This window comes from Paracoccidioides lutzii (assembly GCF_000150705.2).
Source record: "Paracoccidioides lutzii Pb01 unplaced genomic scaffold supercont2.32, whole genome shotgun sequence".
NCBI lineage: Eukaryota > Fungi > Ascomycota > Eurotiomycetes > Onygenales > Ajellomycetaceae > Paracoccidioides > Paracoccidioides lutzii.
The window spans coordinates 211199-232292 of record NW_015440978.1 but is presented as its reverse complement, the minus strand read 5'-3'; the positions used below and the strand labels follow the sequence as shown (position 1 = coordinate 232292).

At 32.3% G+C, this 21094-nt stretch overlaps 4 protein-coding genes across 4 annotated transcripts in view; 1 reads left to right on the top strand and 3 right to left on the bottom strand.

Moving 5' to 3' along the window:
* Positions 1 to 1144, bottom strand: part of PAAG_12547 (hypothetical protein) — a gene marked incomplete at both ends in the record, with an annotated part of 1647 nt that extends 503 nt beyond the window's left edge. The window contains 2 exons of the mRNA XM_015848025.1: positions 7 to 835; positions 942 to 1144. Coding sequence (XP_015702365.1) covers positions 7 to 835; positions 942 to 1144 — 1032 coding nt within the window. The remainder of the gene's footprint in view (positions 1 to 6; positions 836 to 941) is intronic.
* Positions 1145 to 11184: 10040 nt separating this feature from the next.
* PAAG_08363 (hypothetical protein) lies at positions 11185 to 11391 on the top strand (the record flags this gene model as incomplete). The annotated part of the gene is made up of 1 exon (XM_002789721.2): positions 11185 to 11391. The coding sequence occupies one exon, from the start codon at positions 11185 to 11187 to the stop codon at positions 11389 to 11391; it is 207 nt and encodes a 68-aa protein (XP_002789767.2).
* A 497-nt stretch (positions 11392 to 11888) lies between these two features.
* Positions 11889 to 13160, bottom strand: PAAG_08362 (hypothetical protein; the record flags this gene model as incomplete). Its single annotated transcript, XM_002789720.2, has 2 exons — positions 11889 to 12142; positions 12335 to 13160. The coding sequence occupies 2 exons, from the start codon at positions 13158 to 13160 to the stop codon at positions 11889 to 11891; spliced, it is 1080 nt and encodes a 359-aa protein (XP_002789766.1).
* A 2890-nt stretch (positions 13161 to 16050) lies between these two features.
* PAAG_08361 (hypothetical protein) lies at positions 16051 to 20424 on the bottom strand (the record flags this gene model as incomplete). Its single annotated transcript, XM_002789719.1, has 3 exons — positions 16051 to 19978; positions 20046 to 20246; positions 20309 to 20424. 3 exons carry the CDS (start codon positions 20422 to 20424, stop codon positions 16051 to 16053), a joined length of 4245 nt encoding a protein of 1414 aa, XP_002789765.1.
* Between the last annotated feature and the right edge of the window lie 670 nt (positions 20425 to 21094).

Here is a 21094-nt window from a genome sequence, read left to right as displayed (position 1 = left end):
TCTAACGTTTGGATCTTCTTCCGTCGTCAAGGCCCCTTCTTCCACTTCAGTGATCACATTTAATCTCCAAACTCCTCCACCCAACCATTTTTCTGCCAAAACTTCCCCCCGTCCTGCAAACTTATACACACGAAGGTATTCATCATAGCACCCTGTTAGCAGCACTGTCTCCCCAGCATCGCTAAATAACGGTAAGATCACCGTGATCCCTGCCCCATGATGCTTCCCTCGATCACTGATCTCCCTCGTCTGAATTAGGAATTGACCATTAACCAACAACTTTTGGCCCTCGTCATTCCCGTCTCCATTCACACCCCCATCACCTGCAAATTCATGCACACGCAAACTACCAAAGTCATCCCCAGAAAATAGCATTAGGAATCTTTTCCCGGATGATGACCTACCACGATGGAACGTGGTGTACCAAACCTCTATAGGCTCCCCTGGTAAATCTATCTTCTTCATTAATTCTTTGGAAAAGATGTGGAAGGGGGGTTGAGTATGAAAGATGGAGACTCGGCCATCTGAGAAGGAGACGGCGAAGCCATCTGTGGCTAACTGGTCATGACTATATTTATGACCCGTAGTTAGGTGTCCTGGTGGAAGCCAGGAGAGATAGAGAACCGATGTGGCTAGGTCTTCGTGGACAGGGATTGTAGTTAGGTGAATGATGATGTCGGGGTTTGATGCCGTGGAGTCATGGTTCTTTAAAGACCCAAGACTGTATAAAGAAACAGACGCCACGCTTGTGGCGATTGCAATCAAAGTTGGATCGCGGGGTGAAAAGTGCAGATCAAAAACTGCATGGGGGAGGGATATTTTGTGGATTTCAGTCCTGTTATTATCGTTACCAAGAATTTCCTAATTAACAATTTGTGTGAAACGAGTTCAGGTCTTAAAGGAACAAATTATGATAACTTTGTACATATATAAAATCTTACAGTTGGGGAGATTCGGGATCGAGTTTGAAAAGTTGTATGCTCCCTGTTTTTGTTTGCTGGGGATTTGCGAGACCATTCGATGGTGTTTCCGATAGGAGGTATGTCCCAATAACAAGATAATCAGGGGCTGCAGGACAGAATTCTAGACAGCTGGGAGGCTGGTCAAGGAAAGTTGTATGTTGTGACGGTATAGCCGTCATCATAAACGATGCAACGGTTGTGAAGGGGGGCAAATTCACGCAATATCAATGGATATGCGAATATAAGAAAATTTGCTATTAACATGAAGTTATATCCTTAGGGTACTTGGTTTGAACAGAAAAGTATTGAAATTGAATATGGGATTTCTGCTATGATAAATTGTTCATTGATAAATTGTTAACTTTTTGATGTTAAATTTAACTGTTCTAAGTGCGTGCTACTTCCCTAGGAACTACTTCATAGCACTTGTCAAGAGAAGCTTACTTATTTAACATTGAACACCTAGCTAACTAACTAGAGAGTTAACATTATCCATCCACCACTTATATCAAGGAGATTGATAAATACACTGCTACCTGACTATGTGCACTTCTCAAAAATACACCATTCTAAATAAAACATAGTGTATACATGTTACGGCGCAGCTGCTTGTATATGGATTAAGGTTGATCCATTCCGACCTCAACCATATTTGGTTGCTCATGTTGATCCGATCTCATCCCCAACCACTTCGCTCCAAAGGTTGATCCGATCCGATCCCCAACCACCACTATATATTCGGCTGCTCGTTCATTCCACATTCTAACCCCCAGTTTAATATTCTCGTCGCAGCTGCCTAGTTAGATAGATGAATTGAAGCTGTTGTCTTCTTATCATCCTGACTCTAGTTGAGCCAGGACAATACACAGCTGTATACTCAAAATAACAGGTGTTCAATGTAGTTGTTATGTGCTCAATCTTTCAATTGTTCAACTCAAATTTTGTTTACTTGGAGCTTGTCTGCTCAGCAGTTGCGCTGCAGAGTTATTTAATCTTTTAAAATTTTCAAACTCTTATAGAAGAAATTTTGATTAAATAAAGAAAATTATCATTCAAATAATATAAAATATTTAATTTTATTTTAATTTATAAGAAAAATATATTTATAAGTTCTTTTATTTTTATAATAATATTTATAAAAATTATAATTAAGCTATTATAGTTGATTTTATAATTAATTTTTAATTGAACTCTCATATATAAAAGTCTGTTATCTCAACATAAATTTTTATCTCAATGTGAAATTTTTTTTATCTGAGATATTAAATTAATTTATCAATGAATATAGCAAAATTCATTAAATATAATTTGATTATAGAGTAGATAATTTTATTTATGACTTTTTTTAATAAATTTGATGATTTTAATATTAATACTTTTATATTTATAATATTATTAAAGTTTTATTATAACTTTTTTTTATTTCAAATATATTTTTTTTAATATCTTCTGATTATCAAACTTTTGATAAATAATTATTATCTTGTATATATTAAATGTAAATATAATCTCTCTTTTATATACTACTTTTCAAAATACTTGCTAATAGTATTTATAAATTATAGTAACTGCAGTAGTTTTTGAGATCTCATTCTGCAAAAAAGTCACTATATTAATTATTATAATACTACTTTTGTAGAGCTTTTCTAGCTTAATTTAAATATATTTAAAGTTTTCAATATTTTTTATAGTTTTTAATTTATACTTATATCAGTTGAATTAATATACAATCAAAGAAGTATATTAGATCAAGAAGTCTATAAAATTAGATATTAATAAACTTATAGAAGTTGTCTCAAACTCATATAATTTATTAAAAATAATAAATAAATTAAATAAAATTATATCTATTACTTTTTATTCTCTTTGAATTATATAAATTTTGAATATCATCTTTTATATAGAAATGATAATATGAAGAAATTCAACTTTTATAAACTTTTTATAATTATATCTTATTGCTTTTTCAACTATAAATAAATAATAATACTTGAATATATAAAAATTCTTTATATTTAAAGACTGTAATAGATAATTTATATATAAAATAAAATAGAAGAAAATAATATTATTCTTATTATAATAATTTATAAACTTATATATATAGTAAAAGTTAAAAGTTATTCAATAAAAGCAAATGATAAGATTGTTTAATATAATTTTTTATAAAGTAATAAAAGTATTGAATTCACTAAAAAAAGATTTAATTATTATTATAGTCAGTATCTAACATATTTATTATAATATTTTTCTTAATCTTATTAGTTTAAAACTTTTGTAACTGCTTTATAATAAGAATATAGAAAGAAAAAATAATGAAATTATCTGTTAAGACTACTTTAATGATTATAAAATTTTCTCTATTATTTAAACTTTCAATATAAGTCTGTTTTTAAGAATCTTATATTATTATTTATTAATCTTATCTGATTTTTACTCTGAATCTTACTTTATCAATGTTATAGATATTACTGAGTTCAATATCAAACTTATATATTGTCTTTTTAAATAATTAAATCAATTAAGTATGAATAATAACTCATGAGCTTATTTTCTTACTATATCAATAGTTTTCTATTATCATATATTATATTTAAAATAATATTTAATAAATTATTTAATTTAATATTTTTTAATCTCAGATAAAATATTAATAAAATTTTTATAACTCTCTATAAGAATAAATTAAGCAATATTAAATATTATTAATTGATAAAGAGATAGTGTGATAATATAGAATAAATAAACTCTGTCTAGCCTTTTTAATAGTATAAGATCATGGGTTAAAATAATCAATAATCACAACTGTTTAAATATAAGTATAGTAATCAATTCTATAATTACCTTGTATATAAATAATATATAAATATAAGAAATAGTACAAAAAAAAAGTTATACAAATAAAAAATTTTTTAAACTCATTTTTTAGAAATTATCTTAGTATTTTATTTAAATAACTTATTTAACTAATAATTAAACATCTATTTTACCTGTATTTAAATTGAAGTTTTGATATAATACTAAGATTAATAACTTTTCTTGCTCTTTTTAAAGTAGATTTTTTAAATAAAAAATCTTTAAGAATTCTTGTTTTTTATTTATCTTTATTATAAATCTTTAAGAATACTACTAAGATGTCAGTAGCAGTTAAAAAATCTGATAGTCTGTAAAGATCAAATTAACATATAATAACTCTGATGATAAGAAATATAAGATTAAAAGAGCTTTAATCAAAGAAAATATTTTTAAAGATAATTAAAAAGAACTTAGAGCAGATATATTAAGAGATTATTGATCTTATAAATAAAGCAAAAAAAACTTTAGATTAAATTAAAACAGAATAAGATAATTAAAGAAAGTAAATAAGTGAACTTGATCAGCAAGTAAATAGTTTGATAGAGAAATAAAACATTTTACAGCAGGCAGTAAATTCTTTAATCTTATAAATCAGACTAATGAATATTCAATAGATATAATAATCAATTAAGCTTTATGATATGAAATATCTCATCAATGAGAAAGAACTAATATTCAAAAACTGACTCTTATGAATGAGATGAAAAGCTAACTGTTAATTCTTACCACTTTTCAATTGAAGAAAACTGAATTACATATATAGAAAACTAAATAAATATTAAAACAGTAATATATCTAACTTCTAAAATAATAGAAGATCATTTTAAGAAGTTTAAAATTGCTAAAAAGGTTTTTAAATATCTGCAAGATATATATGCGAATGTCAATAAGCTTGAGAATATAAATATGAAATACTAACAGCTGATAATAAGAAATGATAATAACTATTATATCTTTATGATCAAGTTCTTACATCTGACTAATAAAGTTCAAATTCAAATAAAAGATTATAAAATAGATTTTCTTTATAAACTATTTTTTAATCTTCAATATATGATTGTAGCAGTATGCATCAGTTATAGTATTTTTCATAAAATTTTAAAAATTTATATTTGAATCACTTACTATCTCAAAAGTATATTTAATTAAAACAGCTAATAACTGCTTAAATGTGAAAAAACTCTGATAACTCAAATCAATTGTAAAGATATCTCTATAATATATAGCAATTATAAATTAATTTCATTCACACTGATGCAAACAACTGAGAATAGACTAATAAATGAGAATTAAAAAAAAAATATAAAATACTTTAATTATTGAAGTAAAAATCATATAATATGGAATTACTTATACAAGCAAGAGATTAAATTAAAGAAATTGAATAATAAGACTGCTGTTATCAAGTCAGAAAAAGATTAAGTTTGAAAGAAGTCTTCTTCTCAGATAAGATGATTACACTAAAGACTTTGAACATGAACAAGCTCATAAATAAAAATTATTCTATTATATATATTAAAATAGCTTTTAATGAATATATCATTTATACAAGATTACTAGTAACTTTTAAAGTAAATTGCTATATTATTATTAACTCAGATTTTGTACAAAAATATATTAAATTATTAGAGATAAGCTCTAAAGATCTAAAAAATAAATTTCAAATCATGAGCTTCAATAATTAAAGAGAAACTATAATCACAAAAGTTATTTTTTTATATCTGTAAATAAATAAAAGAAGGTTTCTAAATATATCAATGCTGATAATAAATAAGAAAAGCACTGATATAATTCTATAATAAACTTAGCTAATAAAGTATAAGACATAACTAAATATGAAGAATTAACACTTAGTTTAATCAAGTGTGTGAACATTTGCAGATGAAATATCAAAAAATACAGTATAGTAATCTCAAAAAAAATTCTGAAGATATTAAAAATAAAGTTAGTATATTAACAGAATACAGATTATTATAATAGACTTATAAATAAAGAATTCAAATTTGAAGTTACTAAAAGAAATGAGATCAAAAAATTAAATAATTCATAAAAAAAGTCAATCTCTAGTATTGAAAAAATAATGCTTATTAGAAATATTGCCTTCTATCACTATAAAAATAGGGAAAAAGTAAAGATATTCATTTCAAGCTTCTGTGAGATAGATCAAATTATTAAAAAAAAAAAAAGTTATTATTAATATAGAACTAAATAATGAAGAGATAATTAATAAATAACTATTAGAAAATTATAAAAAATTTTATAATATCTTTTCAAAAGTTGTTTTTGATCAATTACTACTTTTTTAAAAAAAAATAAACTATAAAATTGAGTTTGAGAAGAAAGCAAATTTAAATAAAGCTATCAATCATATATTATTATATTGAATGAGTTTGAAAAAACTTGAGACAGTCAAGCAATATCTTAAAACTAATTTAAAGAAAAGTTTTATTTTATTAGTTACTTTCTTCTTTATATTTTCAATTCTTATATTTAATATAGCTGGTAAGCTGAAATTCTATATAAATTATTACTGATTTAATATATTCTCAAAAAAGAATTAATATTTGATTTTACTAGTTAATAAGCTTCTGAATTAACTAAATAAAGTAAAATTCTTTATCAAATTAAATATATATCAAAATTTTCATTAAATATACATGCACTCTGAGACTAAAGATCTAATTATCTTTAAAATATATTATAAAATATATAAATATAGAGTTAAACTCTTCAATCTAAGTATTAATCTGACAATTATTCAGTACTTTATTAATACTATCTTTTTTGACTACTTGAATTAGTTCATAATTACTTTTGTGAATAATTTACTTATTTATATTAAATTTTTAAAAGAATATAATAAGCATATTAAGAAAATATTGACTAGATTGCAAGAGGTTGAACTACAAATAAGTATTTTAAAATATAAGTTTTATATTCAATAGATAAAGTACTTGAAATTTATTATCACTAATTAAGAGATTAAAATTAACTCTAAAAAATTTACAGTAATATGATAATAAGCAATATTTAGTATATTCAAGAAAGTTCAATTATTTTTAAAATTTTGCAACTTTTATCAGTATTTTGTCAAAAAATACAGTTGAATTGTAAAGTCAATATTTAAGCTCACTCAGAAAAATTAATCATTTAAATAAAATAAAATCTGTCAGTATATCTTTAATTAAATAAAAAGATTTTTATTTGATATCTTAGTGCTCTGTTACTATAACTTAAATTGAGACACTCATGTGAAAATAAATGCTTCAGATAATACTATAACGGATATTTTATGTCAGTTATATAGAAATAAATAGTGATATTCAATTATATTCTACTTAGCTTCTATGAATAAAGCAAAAAGAAACTATAAAATCTATGATAAGAAGATACTAATAATTGTGAGAGCATTGATAGAATAATATACTGAGCTAAAAGACCTTCAGAGAATAGAGAAATTTAAAATTTTAACTGATTATTGAGTTTTGAATATTTATAATAATTAAAAATTTCAATATCTGACAAGCATACTAAGCTGAGTTTCTCTATTAATTCTACTTTTTAATTTAGTATTAATCTAAATATCAAAATATACTAGTAGATATATTAAGTTGATCAGAGATTCAGAAAAATAATAAGAGTACTCAAATGCAACTATTTCTTAAATTAAAGAGATTAAACTCATAGGTTATTGAAAAATTCATTGAAATTAAAACTATAGATATCAGTATATATATTATTGATGAAGTCAAGATAATCAACAGAAAGACAAAGTCACTAAAATCATGATATGAAAAAGTATAATAGAGAGAACAGCACTAAGAGCTGATAGATGAACTTTTGTATTTTGAAAAGTGCTTAGTGACATCAATTGAGAAAGATTCTACTCTTTGAATATATCTTCTATAGAAGATTCATGAGTAGTCATCAATAATGCATTCTAAAAAGAAAAAGCTACACTTGCTAGTAAAGACAAGATACTATTGAAATGACTGAATCAAAAACATCAATCAGTATATAAATAATTGTTTGATGTGCTGATGAATGAAGATCTCTTATAATAAAACTTCAAGACTACTAAAGCTGCTATCAATTTTTAGCAAAGTCTGATAACACATCTCAATAAACTTTATAAATAACTCTATGATAAAAAGAAATTATGATATGATATTGATGATTCTCTATCAACTAAGTAAAAAGTTTATATCTATTTTTATTATAAAAAAGGCAGATGTTAAAGAGCTGGTGAGACTGTTCTTAAAGCACTACTATGAATATTATGAAGTATCAAATTCAATTGTGTTAGACTGTAAGTCACAATTTATCTTAGATTTCTGAAATAAGTTTATCTGATAATTGAGAGTTAAGCTGAAGCTTTCATCAGCTCATTATATGCAAATAGATGATCAGACTGAGATTGTCAATCAATATCTGATGATCAAGCTCTGTTCATATATAAATTACTATCAGAATAAATGAAATGAGTATGTCAATAATGAATTATTTAACTGAAGCTTTAATGAATAAATTAACTGAGATGACACTCTTTCTAACTGTTTATAGATATGAATCTTGAATGTTCTTTGATTGAAAGTTATTGCCAAAAACACTACCTAGAGAAGAGAAGCTTAAATAAGAAAATGCCAGGCATTGTATTATTCAAATAGAGAAAATCTGAAAGCTAGCAGTAGACAATGTGGAAAAGATACAAGAAATCATGAAATTACATATTAACAAGCATTATCAGAAGTCAAACTTTGATATAAAAGATAAGATCTTCTTGTCACTTAAGAACTATAGAATTCAACATCTCAGCAGAAAGCTTACAGAGCAAAATAAAAACTTCTTTGAAATTATTGAAAGAGTGAGCAACAGCTACAGACTAAGACTATCAAATAGTATAAAAATCTACTCAATATTCTCTTCTGATAAATTATAAAAGACTGTGAATAACTCTCTATCAGAATAATTAAATAAGATATCAGAATCAGTTAACATACAAGAAGAAAATAAGTGAGAAGTTGAAAATGTTTTAGCAAGTCATGTCTCCTATAAGAAGTTTCAATATCAGATAAAATGATTAAAATTTAATAAAGATTCAACATGGTATTCAGCACAAAATTTAAAAGAATTATCACATTTGATTCAACAACCTCATATTGCAAATCTAATAAAATCAGAGCTTTTAAAGTGATTGAGTAAATAACTAAAGGTTTAAGAAAATTATAACTATTTATCAAATGAAGTAGATGATAATTTATTGATATGAGAACATGTCTAGACTTCAAGAAAGGATAATGTGATAATGTAGAACAAACTTCATAGCCTTCTTAATAGTATAAGATTAAAATGAATGATAATTGCAACTGTTTAGACATTGACATAGCAACCAACTTCACAATTATCCCATATATAAATAATATATAAAAGTGGTAATTACATAGCAACTTTGCTAAGAAAAGAATTATATAAACAAAATCTTCTCTAAACTCATTTTTTAGAAATTATCTTAGTATTCATTCAAATAGCTTTTTTAATTGATAATTAAATATCTATTCATCTATATTTAGATTAAAGCTGTGACATAGATGAGATGAATAATAATCTATTAATATAGAAGTATTTCTAGACTTTAAGAGAAGAATAATATAATGATGTAGAATAGATAAGCTCTATTAAACGTTTTTAATAATATAAAATTATAGGTTAAAACAATCAATAATCAGAACTGTTTATATATTGATATAATAATTAACTCTATAATTACTCTGTATATGAATAATATGTAATTATGAAAAATAATACTAAAAAAAAGACTTATATAAACAGAGTCTTTCTCAAACTTATTTTTTAGAAATCATCTTAGTATTTTATCTAAATAGTTTATTTAGCTGATAATCAAACATCTGTTTCATCTGCATTCAGATTGAAGTTTTGATAGATAGATGAATTTTATCTAGTGTTTTTATATACTGATAGAGTGATTTTTTTTTTTTTTGATTAGAAAATAGCAATTAATTAGTAAAAGTTCTTTTGATATAAAAGAGATAATCATAAAATTAATTAATTAAATATAAGTAAGAAATGTTAAATTCTCTTATTAATATATTAATATTAAAATTTTCAATATTGACTATAAATTATAGAGTTTTTATAGTCTTATTCTCTATTAAAATATATAAAAATATTATTATATTAACTGATTATTGAATTTTGAAAATAAAATAGAATATTTAAAAATATTTTATATTAATATGACAATTTACATTAAGATGATGAACTTTCATATGCAAGAGTCTGATTAAAGATTGATTATAAAATTAATTATTAGAGCTTAGTTATATATTAAAATAATATTATAAAAAATAAATAAAAAATTTTATTAATTAATAATATATATATAAAAGTTAACTTTTAAATTAAATATTAATAAAATATATATAAAATTATATAATAAATAATTTAATTTAATTTTTAATTTTTAATAATATTTGTAATTTTTAAATAATATATAATATTTTTTTTTTATATTTTTAAAAAAGTAAAATATAAAAATTAAAATATTAAAAATATTTTAATTTTTTATAATTAATATATATAGAATTAAAATGAAATATATATTAACTTCATTAAAATGCTAGTTATTCTTCTTCATTTATTCAAGATCTTGTAAAAGTTTCAAGTGTTTTGAATAGTTATTTTGAGTGTGCAGCTGCGTATACACTATGTCTAGTTTAGAGTAGTGTATTTTTGTGGAGTGTATTTAGCCAGGTAGCAAATGTATTTATCAATCCCTTAATTCAGTATGCGAGAAGCCACCGTCACTAAAGGCAACGCCAAAAAAAAAATGGAACTGCCCATACAGCCCCGATGGCTTGGAAGATTGTGTAGCCCCAAACCGTCTCCTCAGGGGTCACGCTTAGTGGTGGAAGCCCGCTCTATTCTGGGCACGGCCCGAATTCCGGGGGTGGTAGATACGACCGAGGTCAGTTTCCATCCATATACACAGCCTAAGATGTCTGTCTTACTGCAACAAAAAGCTATTAGGATTTGTTAAGGTGTTGTTGGCTGGCGGGGTATGACAGTCAGTGACATACATGCATAAAAGGCTGCCATCATTAATGTCCTTGAATGTGAATTCCACAAGATCAGGCAGGAGAAACATTTCCCAAAACTTCAACAGATGGTTTCTTGTCTGACGAGTCAAGCTTTTATGCTGGATAATCCTCCATTTTAACTGCTAACTCGTTCGTTACTTCATTGAGACTATGAAATATCTAACATTGGATTTTAATCGGTGACGAAACCAAAGTAGCCAAGCTTGAACAGCAAGCATCTAGCTTCAACATGGTCCATTACTGGAAGAATGACTCATCCGAGATCCCTATCAACCATTACCGCCAGGCAAAAAGCCCGCAACAGGATCGCAGGCATTGATGTGGACACAACGGACCTTGATCCCATGCGAGAAGGCAAAGGCAGTGCTAACAATACCGGCACTAGCACCATCAACGAGAGCAACCAGATAACATTCCGGAGCACGCACCACAGTCCAACAGAAACCATTCCATAATTCCTCTCGCGCCTACCACCCAACACCACACAGGCATCCTCCGTGGGTCCTTGAGTAGGGATCATGAATGACATCACCCCTAATCCATCACCTTATTCCAATGAAATCACAGCCAATCTGACAAGTCGTAGTGAAAATCTTCTCAGCACCCTCGAGAATAACAAATAGGAGTTAGATGCTGAATTTGAACACCAACCGCATTCGATATTGGCGCGGAAAATCGCCATGGAGCGTCGCAAGCTTGATGCAGAGATCTTACAGATTGCTCATGAGAACAATATCTTGACGGCCAAATGGATGTTGTTCCCATCTGTTCCCATCCGTGAATCAATATAACAGGGTTTGGGGCATCATTGCGGAGGCGATGCAGGGTGAGCTGGGAACTGGGGCAAATGGATGGTGTATGGAATTGTTGTATTTAATAGCTCTTCTAGAATGCGTATTCCTGAATCGAAGTTTGGAATGGCATCGACAATACCAATAACAAAAATTCTGGATTACTCAAGGGCGCTGGCGAAATGCCGGCTTATCCATGAGCCGGATTGACTGATGACATGCAAATGGAAATGCTTCATGAGACATGCCCAAAGTTTTGGGATGCGCAATGTACGTTTGTGTAGTTGCGAAAACTTCAAGATGGAGAAGACAATTGCTTCGACATCAACGCCGTGGCGGGCGTTGGCAGCCTGAGCTGAAGTCATATTACCAACACCGCTCATGCAATAGTACTGGCATCGAGTCGACGACGCCGCTACAAGGATATAAGCCATAAAGCACCTCAGCTCCTATTGTCACTACAGCGGGAGTTGGCAGCGTATGACGATAGTCAACTCGCGAGGTGCGGAAATGGAGACACGGTTGGTGATTCGTGTGACTGCGGCTATTTCTGAAATCTGTGTGTTGATAGGAAAAGCCTATTCCTCTTTCATCATGATTTCCTCACATGCCTTTCTCAATTCATCAACTCCCTTCACCCCCTGCCATTTCGTCAATAGCCATTCCACCTCCTTCCAATCGCTCCCTGCCTCTTCTACCTTCCCATCATCTAAAAGCCACCTAAGTCTTTTCGGGCAGTTTAAAACCCATTTTACCGTTTCCTTTTCTAGATAAGGCCCACCTTTACTCGCTTCCTTCTGATCGTCCCGTTCCCATACAGATTCCTCCTTCTGACGAATTAGCGTCGCAGCAGTCTCTACCACAAATCCCACAGCAGGTGCTAGTGTTTTCGTCATAACCATAGGCTGACCTCGCTCCTCGATACTAGCCCGCATTTTCCCAATAGTTTCCACGGCCTTTATTAGTTTCGAGTAATTGTCGTATACAAGAGCTTTTCGTTCCCCGTCCAGCGTTCGAATGTCGCTAATCAGTGAGTTTTCTGCCTTGAGAATAGTCGAGAGAGAGGATGTGGAGAGAAGTCGGGATATATAGGCAGAAGGATCAAAGTTAGGGCTGTCAAGTTCGACCTGTGTTGAGGGAGAGATTGGATGAGTTGATGCATCGTAATGACTTCCACTCGTGGAAGCGATGCTTCGGGGTCGTGAATGATTTGGTTGAGATGAATCTGGGAGAACAGGTCGGAGATTATAATAATCCCGTAACGCAGCTCGGTTTTTCCGGTGCGTGAGAGACGGAGAGGCCGCACGGGGAGTTGGGGTTGAGGCGTTGCTGGCGGTAAGATTGCTGATTTCAATTGATGGCCGCCGTGATCCAGGGGGTGTTGGAGTTCGAGCAGATGTTATGGAGGGTCGCGGAGATGATATAGTTGACATCTTACGCTAGAGATAAATTTGAGCGTTTGAGTGTGCTGTTGGGTGGTTTAATCAGAAAGGGAATCCCCGGTGTTTGATTCGAAGTGTCACTGTTGTCCTGGAAGTCGAAGATGACAATCCAACCAGCTAGTTAACTAGTTAGTTAACAATAGTTAGTTCGTTGGTTAACGTAATCCACCCCCGAGCGAACCACACCCCTGAGTGAACCATCTAATCCAAAAAAGCTTCAACTTTCTAACCCACCCACTTCAACGCGTGAGAATGCCACCAATTCACAATAAAAATGTCAGAAACTCTATAAAAATAGAGGGAAGAATTGAACTTGCAATAAAAGCTTTAAAAAATAATGAAATTACCTCAATTCATGAAGCTGCATGTCTTCATGAAATCTCATATGCTACTCTACACCATAGATTTAATAACTGACCTGCACACATGAATCTACACACAAATTCAATCAAATTAACTGAGTCTGAAGAGAATCAGCTAGTTCAGTGGATTCTAGATCTGGCAAAACAAGGAACACCTCCCTGACTGACATTTGTTGAGAATATGGTCAATTATCTTCTTAAACTCCAGCATTCAATCTCCACCTCAATCTCTATTCCTCAGGTTGACAAGAACTGGATCTACAAGCTGATTAAACACTGTACAGAGCTTCATTGCCACTATTCCAGACACTATAATCATGAGTGAGCTAAATGTGAAGATATAAGAGTTATTCAGACTTGGTTTAAGACCTTGAAAAATACAATGCTGAGTATGAAATTTTGCTTGAAGATATATACAACTTTGATGAGACTAAGTTTGCAATGAGGCTCTGTGTCATTACTAAGATTATTACTAGTAGTAAGTGTTGGAGGATTCCCCGGCTACCCGAGGTCACGTGCACCTATGTATTTATTAGTAGCTAGCTAGCTTGCTTAGAGTCATAGAATGCAACAAAGTAGACAACAGTCCTCTAAGAGTAAGTACTATGACCAGGCAAAGCTTCTACAGTCTGGAAATTATAAATAGGTGACTGTGATTGAGACAGTCAACATGTTAGACTGAGCCTTGTTTTTATACATGATTTTTAAAAGTCAGAAGTTACAAAAAGGCTGATTTGATGACTTTTCAGATGATTGAAAACTTGATATTAGTTTTAATGACTGAATTACAGATGAGATAGAAGTTAAATGATTTACTAGACTATTTATTCCTGCTGCTAATTCATGCAGAATTGACATTTATCTTCTTTTTATTTTAAATGAGCATGATAGTTATTTTACTTCAGAATTTGACTATATTTGCAAAAAGAATAATATTATTTCTTTCTGTATACTAGTATATTTTTCACATTTCTTGTAGTCACTAGATGTAAATGTTTTTACAGTTTGAAACATGTGTATAGCAGTCTTGTTAAACAGTGAATGCAGTTTGAATTCAATATCATTAAGAAAATAGACTTTTTAGATACTTATTCTGCAGCACATATAAAAGCTTTTAAAGCTCTTTTAAAATTCAAAGTATTTAAAATGACTTTAGAGCTATTGATATATTATCATTTGAATCAGATCAAATCATTCAGCAGCTAAATATTCAACTCTGAACTTTTATTCTCTCAGTTAGTAGAGTAAGCAATTTAGTCTTATTCTCAGTACTTCAAATATCTAATAATTGGAATTGCAATGACAGATCAAAAAGATTAAAAGCTTTATGAAGAAATAGTAGTTTCAAGATTTAGTGAAAGATCTTGATCAAATTATCAAGAAGTGAATATGAGATGATCAACACTACTATTATGAAGAAGTAATATTAGAATATATTTAATATAAATGAAAAAGAAAAGTAATAATGCAAGAGATATATCTGAAGAATTCAATAAGAAGAAGGTTTAATCAGACAGAAAGCTACTCATCTTGCTATTCCAGCTACTGTATTTATTGAACAGTCAGTCATTCAATCTTCTATATCTTCATTGATAAAATCTCTGTAGAATCTCAATTATACTTAGAAGTTTTATGACAATGCAGCAATTGCAATTTACCTGATCATAAAAGAACAAGATGCTCCAATTCTAGTGTAAATTAATTTGATTTAATAAGGTATTTTTGGTATAAATATTTTAGATTAAATTTTAACTAGTTGAAATATGATAATTTTGATGATTCACTTAGAGGTATAGTTCACTCAGAGGTGGATTACATTAGTTATTAACTTAACTGATGTAATTCACCTTATTGAGCTAATAAAATTCATCATTTATTAAAACAACTTCAAATTCAACTTCAATTTGTCTATCAACCATCTCAATAAAGAAACTTTAGTAATAATTTCTAAGTTGAAAATTATATATTATAAGTTATAAATATAGATTATATTTAAAATTAATAATATTATTTTAGATAGTAAATTATAATTATTTAGATCAGATAGATAATATAGTTCTGAAAATATATTTCTATAACTAAATAATAACAACAACAATAATAATAATAATAAATAATATCAAATAGTCATATTAATCATTATATATACTTTTTTAGTTCAATGAAACAAGTTTTAAATAAATTTATTTGAGAGTATCAGCTAGTCATATACAATGTTACTATTCTATTATAGAAAACAAAACTTTACAGACTGCAATGAAAAGCAAAAGGAAAATGAGAATAAAAACATATCTATATCACTCAGGAAGAGATTTTAACAGCAGAGCAAGAATTAACTAGGCTTCAAGCTGTTCCCTGCTATGGTAGCTTCGTGAACTTTTAAGTATAATGGAGATATTCAAACATTATTCAGCATTGGTATATGTTGTGTAAAATTTTCTTACTGGCAAGTTTCACTTATTTCCCTTCTTCAAATATTTGCAAATCACTGACCATCAGCTAAGATCAATTTTGGCCAATTATGACTCTGATATACAGTGGAAAAGTTCTTTCCAGCCATCTGATACCCAAGGAGCTATCATTATGGCTCTGGCTGTAGCATCTCTATGACCAGAATGGGCGTAGTATTTACAAAGCTCCGATGCATCAAGTGTTCCCTTGGGGGGTATATTTTGGATTGCAGTTTGTAATACCATTTCAGCTGGGTATGGCTCAGAAGACGCTGCGGACAGTGCAGCCCATCCCTGCGGCTGGTATGGCGCAAGCATTATAGATGTTTTAGCTTCTTGACACTGTCTTATCTCTTTTGTTCTATCAGACTCGTTGGCAAGTCCAAGACTGACAATTCCTGCGAGGAGTTTAGTGACTTTCACCCGATCGTGGATGCCAACATCACTTATTCGCATCTCCTGCAAGTCAGATTGGACTGCTTTGATTGCATCCTCATCAGCATCCAATAAAGCTATGACACCCAAAAGAGTAACCGCGCCAACATGTGTAGGGTGCTTTTCGATACAATCCAAAAGTTGCACCCGAGCTGCGTCTCTCTCCTCTTCCCCACCCTTAGCCCACAAGACTTGTGCCAGTAAACATACTACATCAGGTGAGCTCTTTGCTTCCTGCAAAGCATCGCGGAACATGTCAATTGCCCTGTCCATGTCTTCGAGATAGAAGTAAGCCAGTCCGGCTGTCAGATGTGATGAGAGTTGTAGCTTTTGATTAAGTTCAGGGTAAAACTCTTCTAAGTCACCCTCAGATGATAAGCTTAGAGCAGTCTCAGCACTTTCAGCTGCAGCTTTGTAGTCCATCAGAGCTAGCTGCACCCGAGCTGCATCTGCTTTTGCCTGAACAAAACGTGATAATGACGACGTTGACTCTGATGATTCATACTCTGTTTCCAAAGCGGTGCACACATTTTCAAGGCTCGAATTAGCAGCGGTATAGCTTCCCATTCTCTCAGCCAACAGGGCTGAAAGATGTTGAAATGGGAGGTTGGAGGGTGATTGGGTACGGAGTTGGTGGAGTGCAAGAAGGGGTTGAATGAGTTGTTGAAGTTCTACATTTATCGTGGAATCGGAGTTTAGGTAATCAAAGACTGATACTGCATACTGCCTTTTTGGGAACGTCAATGCTGAATTTCCTAGTTCAAAGGCGTGCGTAAAGAGTTCTCTGGCCTCCGTTATGTCTCCAAATAGTAGTGCAAGCAAGCCCTGTCCGAGCCACGGATGGGCAAAGTCCGGATCCGTAGACTGAGCCCTCGTAAACGCCTCGTTCGCAAGCTCATGGTCATTATGAAGAAGGTACAACGCACCTAAATTCGTCCACACTTGTGGACTTCTATCATTTAAATGGAGACTTCTGACAAACGAATGTTGGGCGACTTTCGGGCTAAGGAACGTTGTCACTACACCAAGCGCATTCCAAAACTCAGAATTGCCAGCCTCAAGTTCGATTGCTCGTTTGAAACACCGCATGGCTGTTTTGAGGAAAGGTTTGTTTCTTTTGGACTTAACATCATCTTCCAAGCATACGTATGCACGATATTCTGCCCATCCGAGATTATACCATGCTATTGCCTGTGCGTGTTTGTCACAAGCGGATATGGACACGGCACGTTTGTGAGCAAGAATCGCAGCGTGGATACATATGTTTGGTGAAAAACCATCTCCGGAACTCGACTTTGTAAGTAGTGAAACAAAGTCTGTCTTCACACCATCCTCATCTGCGAGCAACTCAAAAGATGCCACATCAGTTTGACTTTCAATAAACTTTTTGTACTCTGTGATAGGCATGCAGGATGCCTTTCCCCGAATCCAGGAGAAGGTGGAGAACGCATCGGCAATTAACTTCCATAAGTTGAACACGTCAGGATGTTTCTTTGCAATTGATATGCCTGTTCCGATAGCCTTCCTCGCACAGTCAGCCGCTTCACCGAACAACCCCAACGTGACACACTTCCACGCATTTTCAGTAAGAGTTTGCAGAAGTGCGATCGAGACACCAAATTCGTCAGGCTTTATTTTCAGAACTGTTTCATATCTCGTAATTGCTTCATTGTATTCCTTTAGCTCTCTCTTCACGTTTGCAAGCATATACTTCGCAAACCAAACTTGACCCCTCTCAGATATTGGAAGATTCATCTCTAATGCCTCTGCATGCTCAAACGCCTTCGTGGCTGCGATATAACGACCAGAGTTGTGGTAGCTTTCAGCCAGCCCGACCCAGGACTGGTAATCGAATGGGGATATTCGTAACGCTGACTGGAATGCCACTATACTTTTCTGATATTGTTGTCTGCTTATTTCTACCACACCAAGGGCTGAATACGGCCAGCTATGGCCCTTGCGTTTCGAACCCGGTGCAGGTTTCGCTCTTCCTGAATCCACAATTCTTTGAGAGATTGCTTCGACAAGATCCCAGGCTCCCTGGTCTGCAAAATCCCTGGCTAGACGCTCTGCAGAATCTACCTCGGCAGGGGAAAGCTCGAAAGCTTTATGGAAGCAACGGCGCGCTCGTTGTTGGTCCTTTTTGTAGTCTGCATAATATATTCCAAGGCTGCTGTAAGCTGGTGCGTAATTCATATTAGACTGTATGGAACCGAGAAAACTGGCGTAGGCCTTGGTGCGATCTTTCCTAGCCGCCGGTGAAGGATCTAGTTCCCATTGACAATATCCGATCCGGTATAAAATCTCCGCTTTGAGAGCCTGGTTTCGCGTACCTGTTGATTTGATCATGGCTAGAGTTTCTTCCAAACCATCTAAACCTAGCTGGAGCTCTCCATTATGAGTTTTGCACCAGAACAATTCACTTTTTACTTTAATATTAGTAGGATCACGTTCCGATGCCTGTTCTAAAAACTCCACTGCGCTGGTGTAATCCTGATCCTCTTCTAGAATTAGGCCAATCCCAAGAAGACAACTAGTGAACGTAGGTCTGCGCTTCAATATATCTTCAAATATCTGTTTTGCTTCCGGGTGGTTCTTTGGTGATTGGTATGTGATTAAAGCGTTGGCAAGAGTAATATTCACTGCGTCGGCGACATTGCGCAGTTTTAGTCCAGTTGTGCGTTGAACATCTGTAATGACAGCTATACCTCTGCGAGAGACGTCAACGGTTGTCTGGAACTCGTCTAGCGACAGATAGAACTGCCCCATAATCCTGTGAGCAATAATTGAATCAGGACTTTGTTCTAATCCCTCTGCCATTAATAGCAGACGGTCTCCAGAAGTAATTGGACTGTTGGGTTCGTTTGAGTCGGTTTTGTCTAGGTCATCCTGTTTCTCTTCATCCGACTCCAGTGTTTTGGGAAACGGAGAGATATCACTTTCAAAAAATCCACTTAGTACTTTGCTTAAACCCTCCTCAGGGAATAATGTTAGAAAACCCTGTAGCATGTTGAGATCTAACTCTGCGAGATCATCTACGTCTCGCCACTCCAAAACAATCTTCCAAGCAAGAAGAAATGGATGCTTGATAATGACCATTTCCCGCGCAAGACGCAGTACTTCTTCACGCTTTTCATTTTTCTTCCCAGTGGGGAGCACTTGAAGAAAGTCATAAGCCCGCTGCAACAGCTTTTCCTCATAGTTCCGGCGAACTTCATCATCATGGGACCAATTGATAATCTCACGGTAGAAATTATCCAAGTCACTACGTTGGAAGGCCTCACGTTTTACTTCCAGAGTCACCTGGTCAATTCGGGCACCTAATCTAGTCCGCCTCTCACCAATTTCTTTGTTGATAAACTCCTTTTCCTCGGCTTCGCATAACTCTATTATACGAAGATATGTCTGGGATGGATGAGGGACGGTGCCCTCGAGAATATCATACAGAAAGCTAGTGGGTAGTTGAAGCTCTAAAGCCTGCTTGTATTGCAACTTAGAACCAAGTTTCCTAGCCAGCGTAACATATTTCTGAACGGCAGCTTGGCATTTAACTTTCTCATCGCTAGAACCAGCATGTTAGCAGAGGGAGTTGGATTTAGATCAACGATTGGGACGATGGGGGAACACACGCAGCAGATAGTATCTGACATAGTCTTGTCACCGCTTTGCGATACTGATCCAAAGATTTCCCACCTTGGCTTTCATACAACGTCAGTAAGCCCTGCCAAGCTGTTCTGTCATCGTCCTTAGTTGAAGTTGCCTTTCGATATGAAGTCTCCGCCCCCTCGATATCATTTAATTTATAAAGCGCAAGTCCGAGGAACACATGTCTGTAGTAAGCACATTAATTAGCAAAACGATATATACCACTGTGGATAGTGTTTCCACATACGCATAATAGTTCTTCGGCTCTTTATCGCAAAGCTCTCTCGCTTTCCCAGCGGCCTGCTCGAAGTCTCCAAAATCCAAAGAGGTCCGAATAGACTTCAGGGCTGCCTTTGTCGACATTATTAATTGTACAACCAACTCCGATGTCGATATGCTGTGGCATGACTCAGTTCCCTTCTATCTCTTCAGCGTATCCAGAACAATGGGGTTTGTTGTGGCGGGATGTCTGTTTGCAAGTGAAGAGTTGTGATTGGAACTGCGTATATCGTACTCCGTGTTTTGTGTGTCGTATCTCGTATCTCGTATTGTCCACTTTTAGTGAATAAACATTTTGCACAAGAAATACATTTGCGCAAACAAGGGGGAAAAAATCTATAAATTTTGACTGTGTTGCTCTGTTGCTGACTCTCAGTTTAAGTAAATGCTGTTAGGGTGAAGCTTTAACAGCCATGGCACGTGACATACCCACATTAGATAGTGATGATTGGCTAGACGTTTTTAATAAAAATGTTGCCCTGGAGTGTATACAATATTACCCTCTCCCCAATAAAGATCAACCATCCCACAGATTATAGCCCGGATAACATGTTTTGATGAAAAAACACTATTTTTTTGCCAGATTTCATTGTGTATAATAGCAATTAAATAAATTTAAAATTGATTTCTAAAAAGAAAACTCTTTTCATATATAATTGATGAATTCTATTGAAATACAGTTCATAGTAAAAACTATCTATATTTATAAAAAAATAAAAATTTAATCTAAATGAAAAAATTGCTATTTACATAA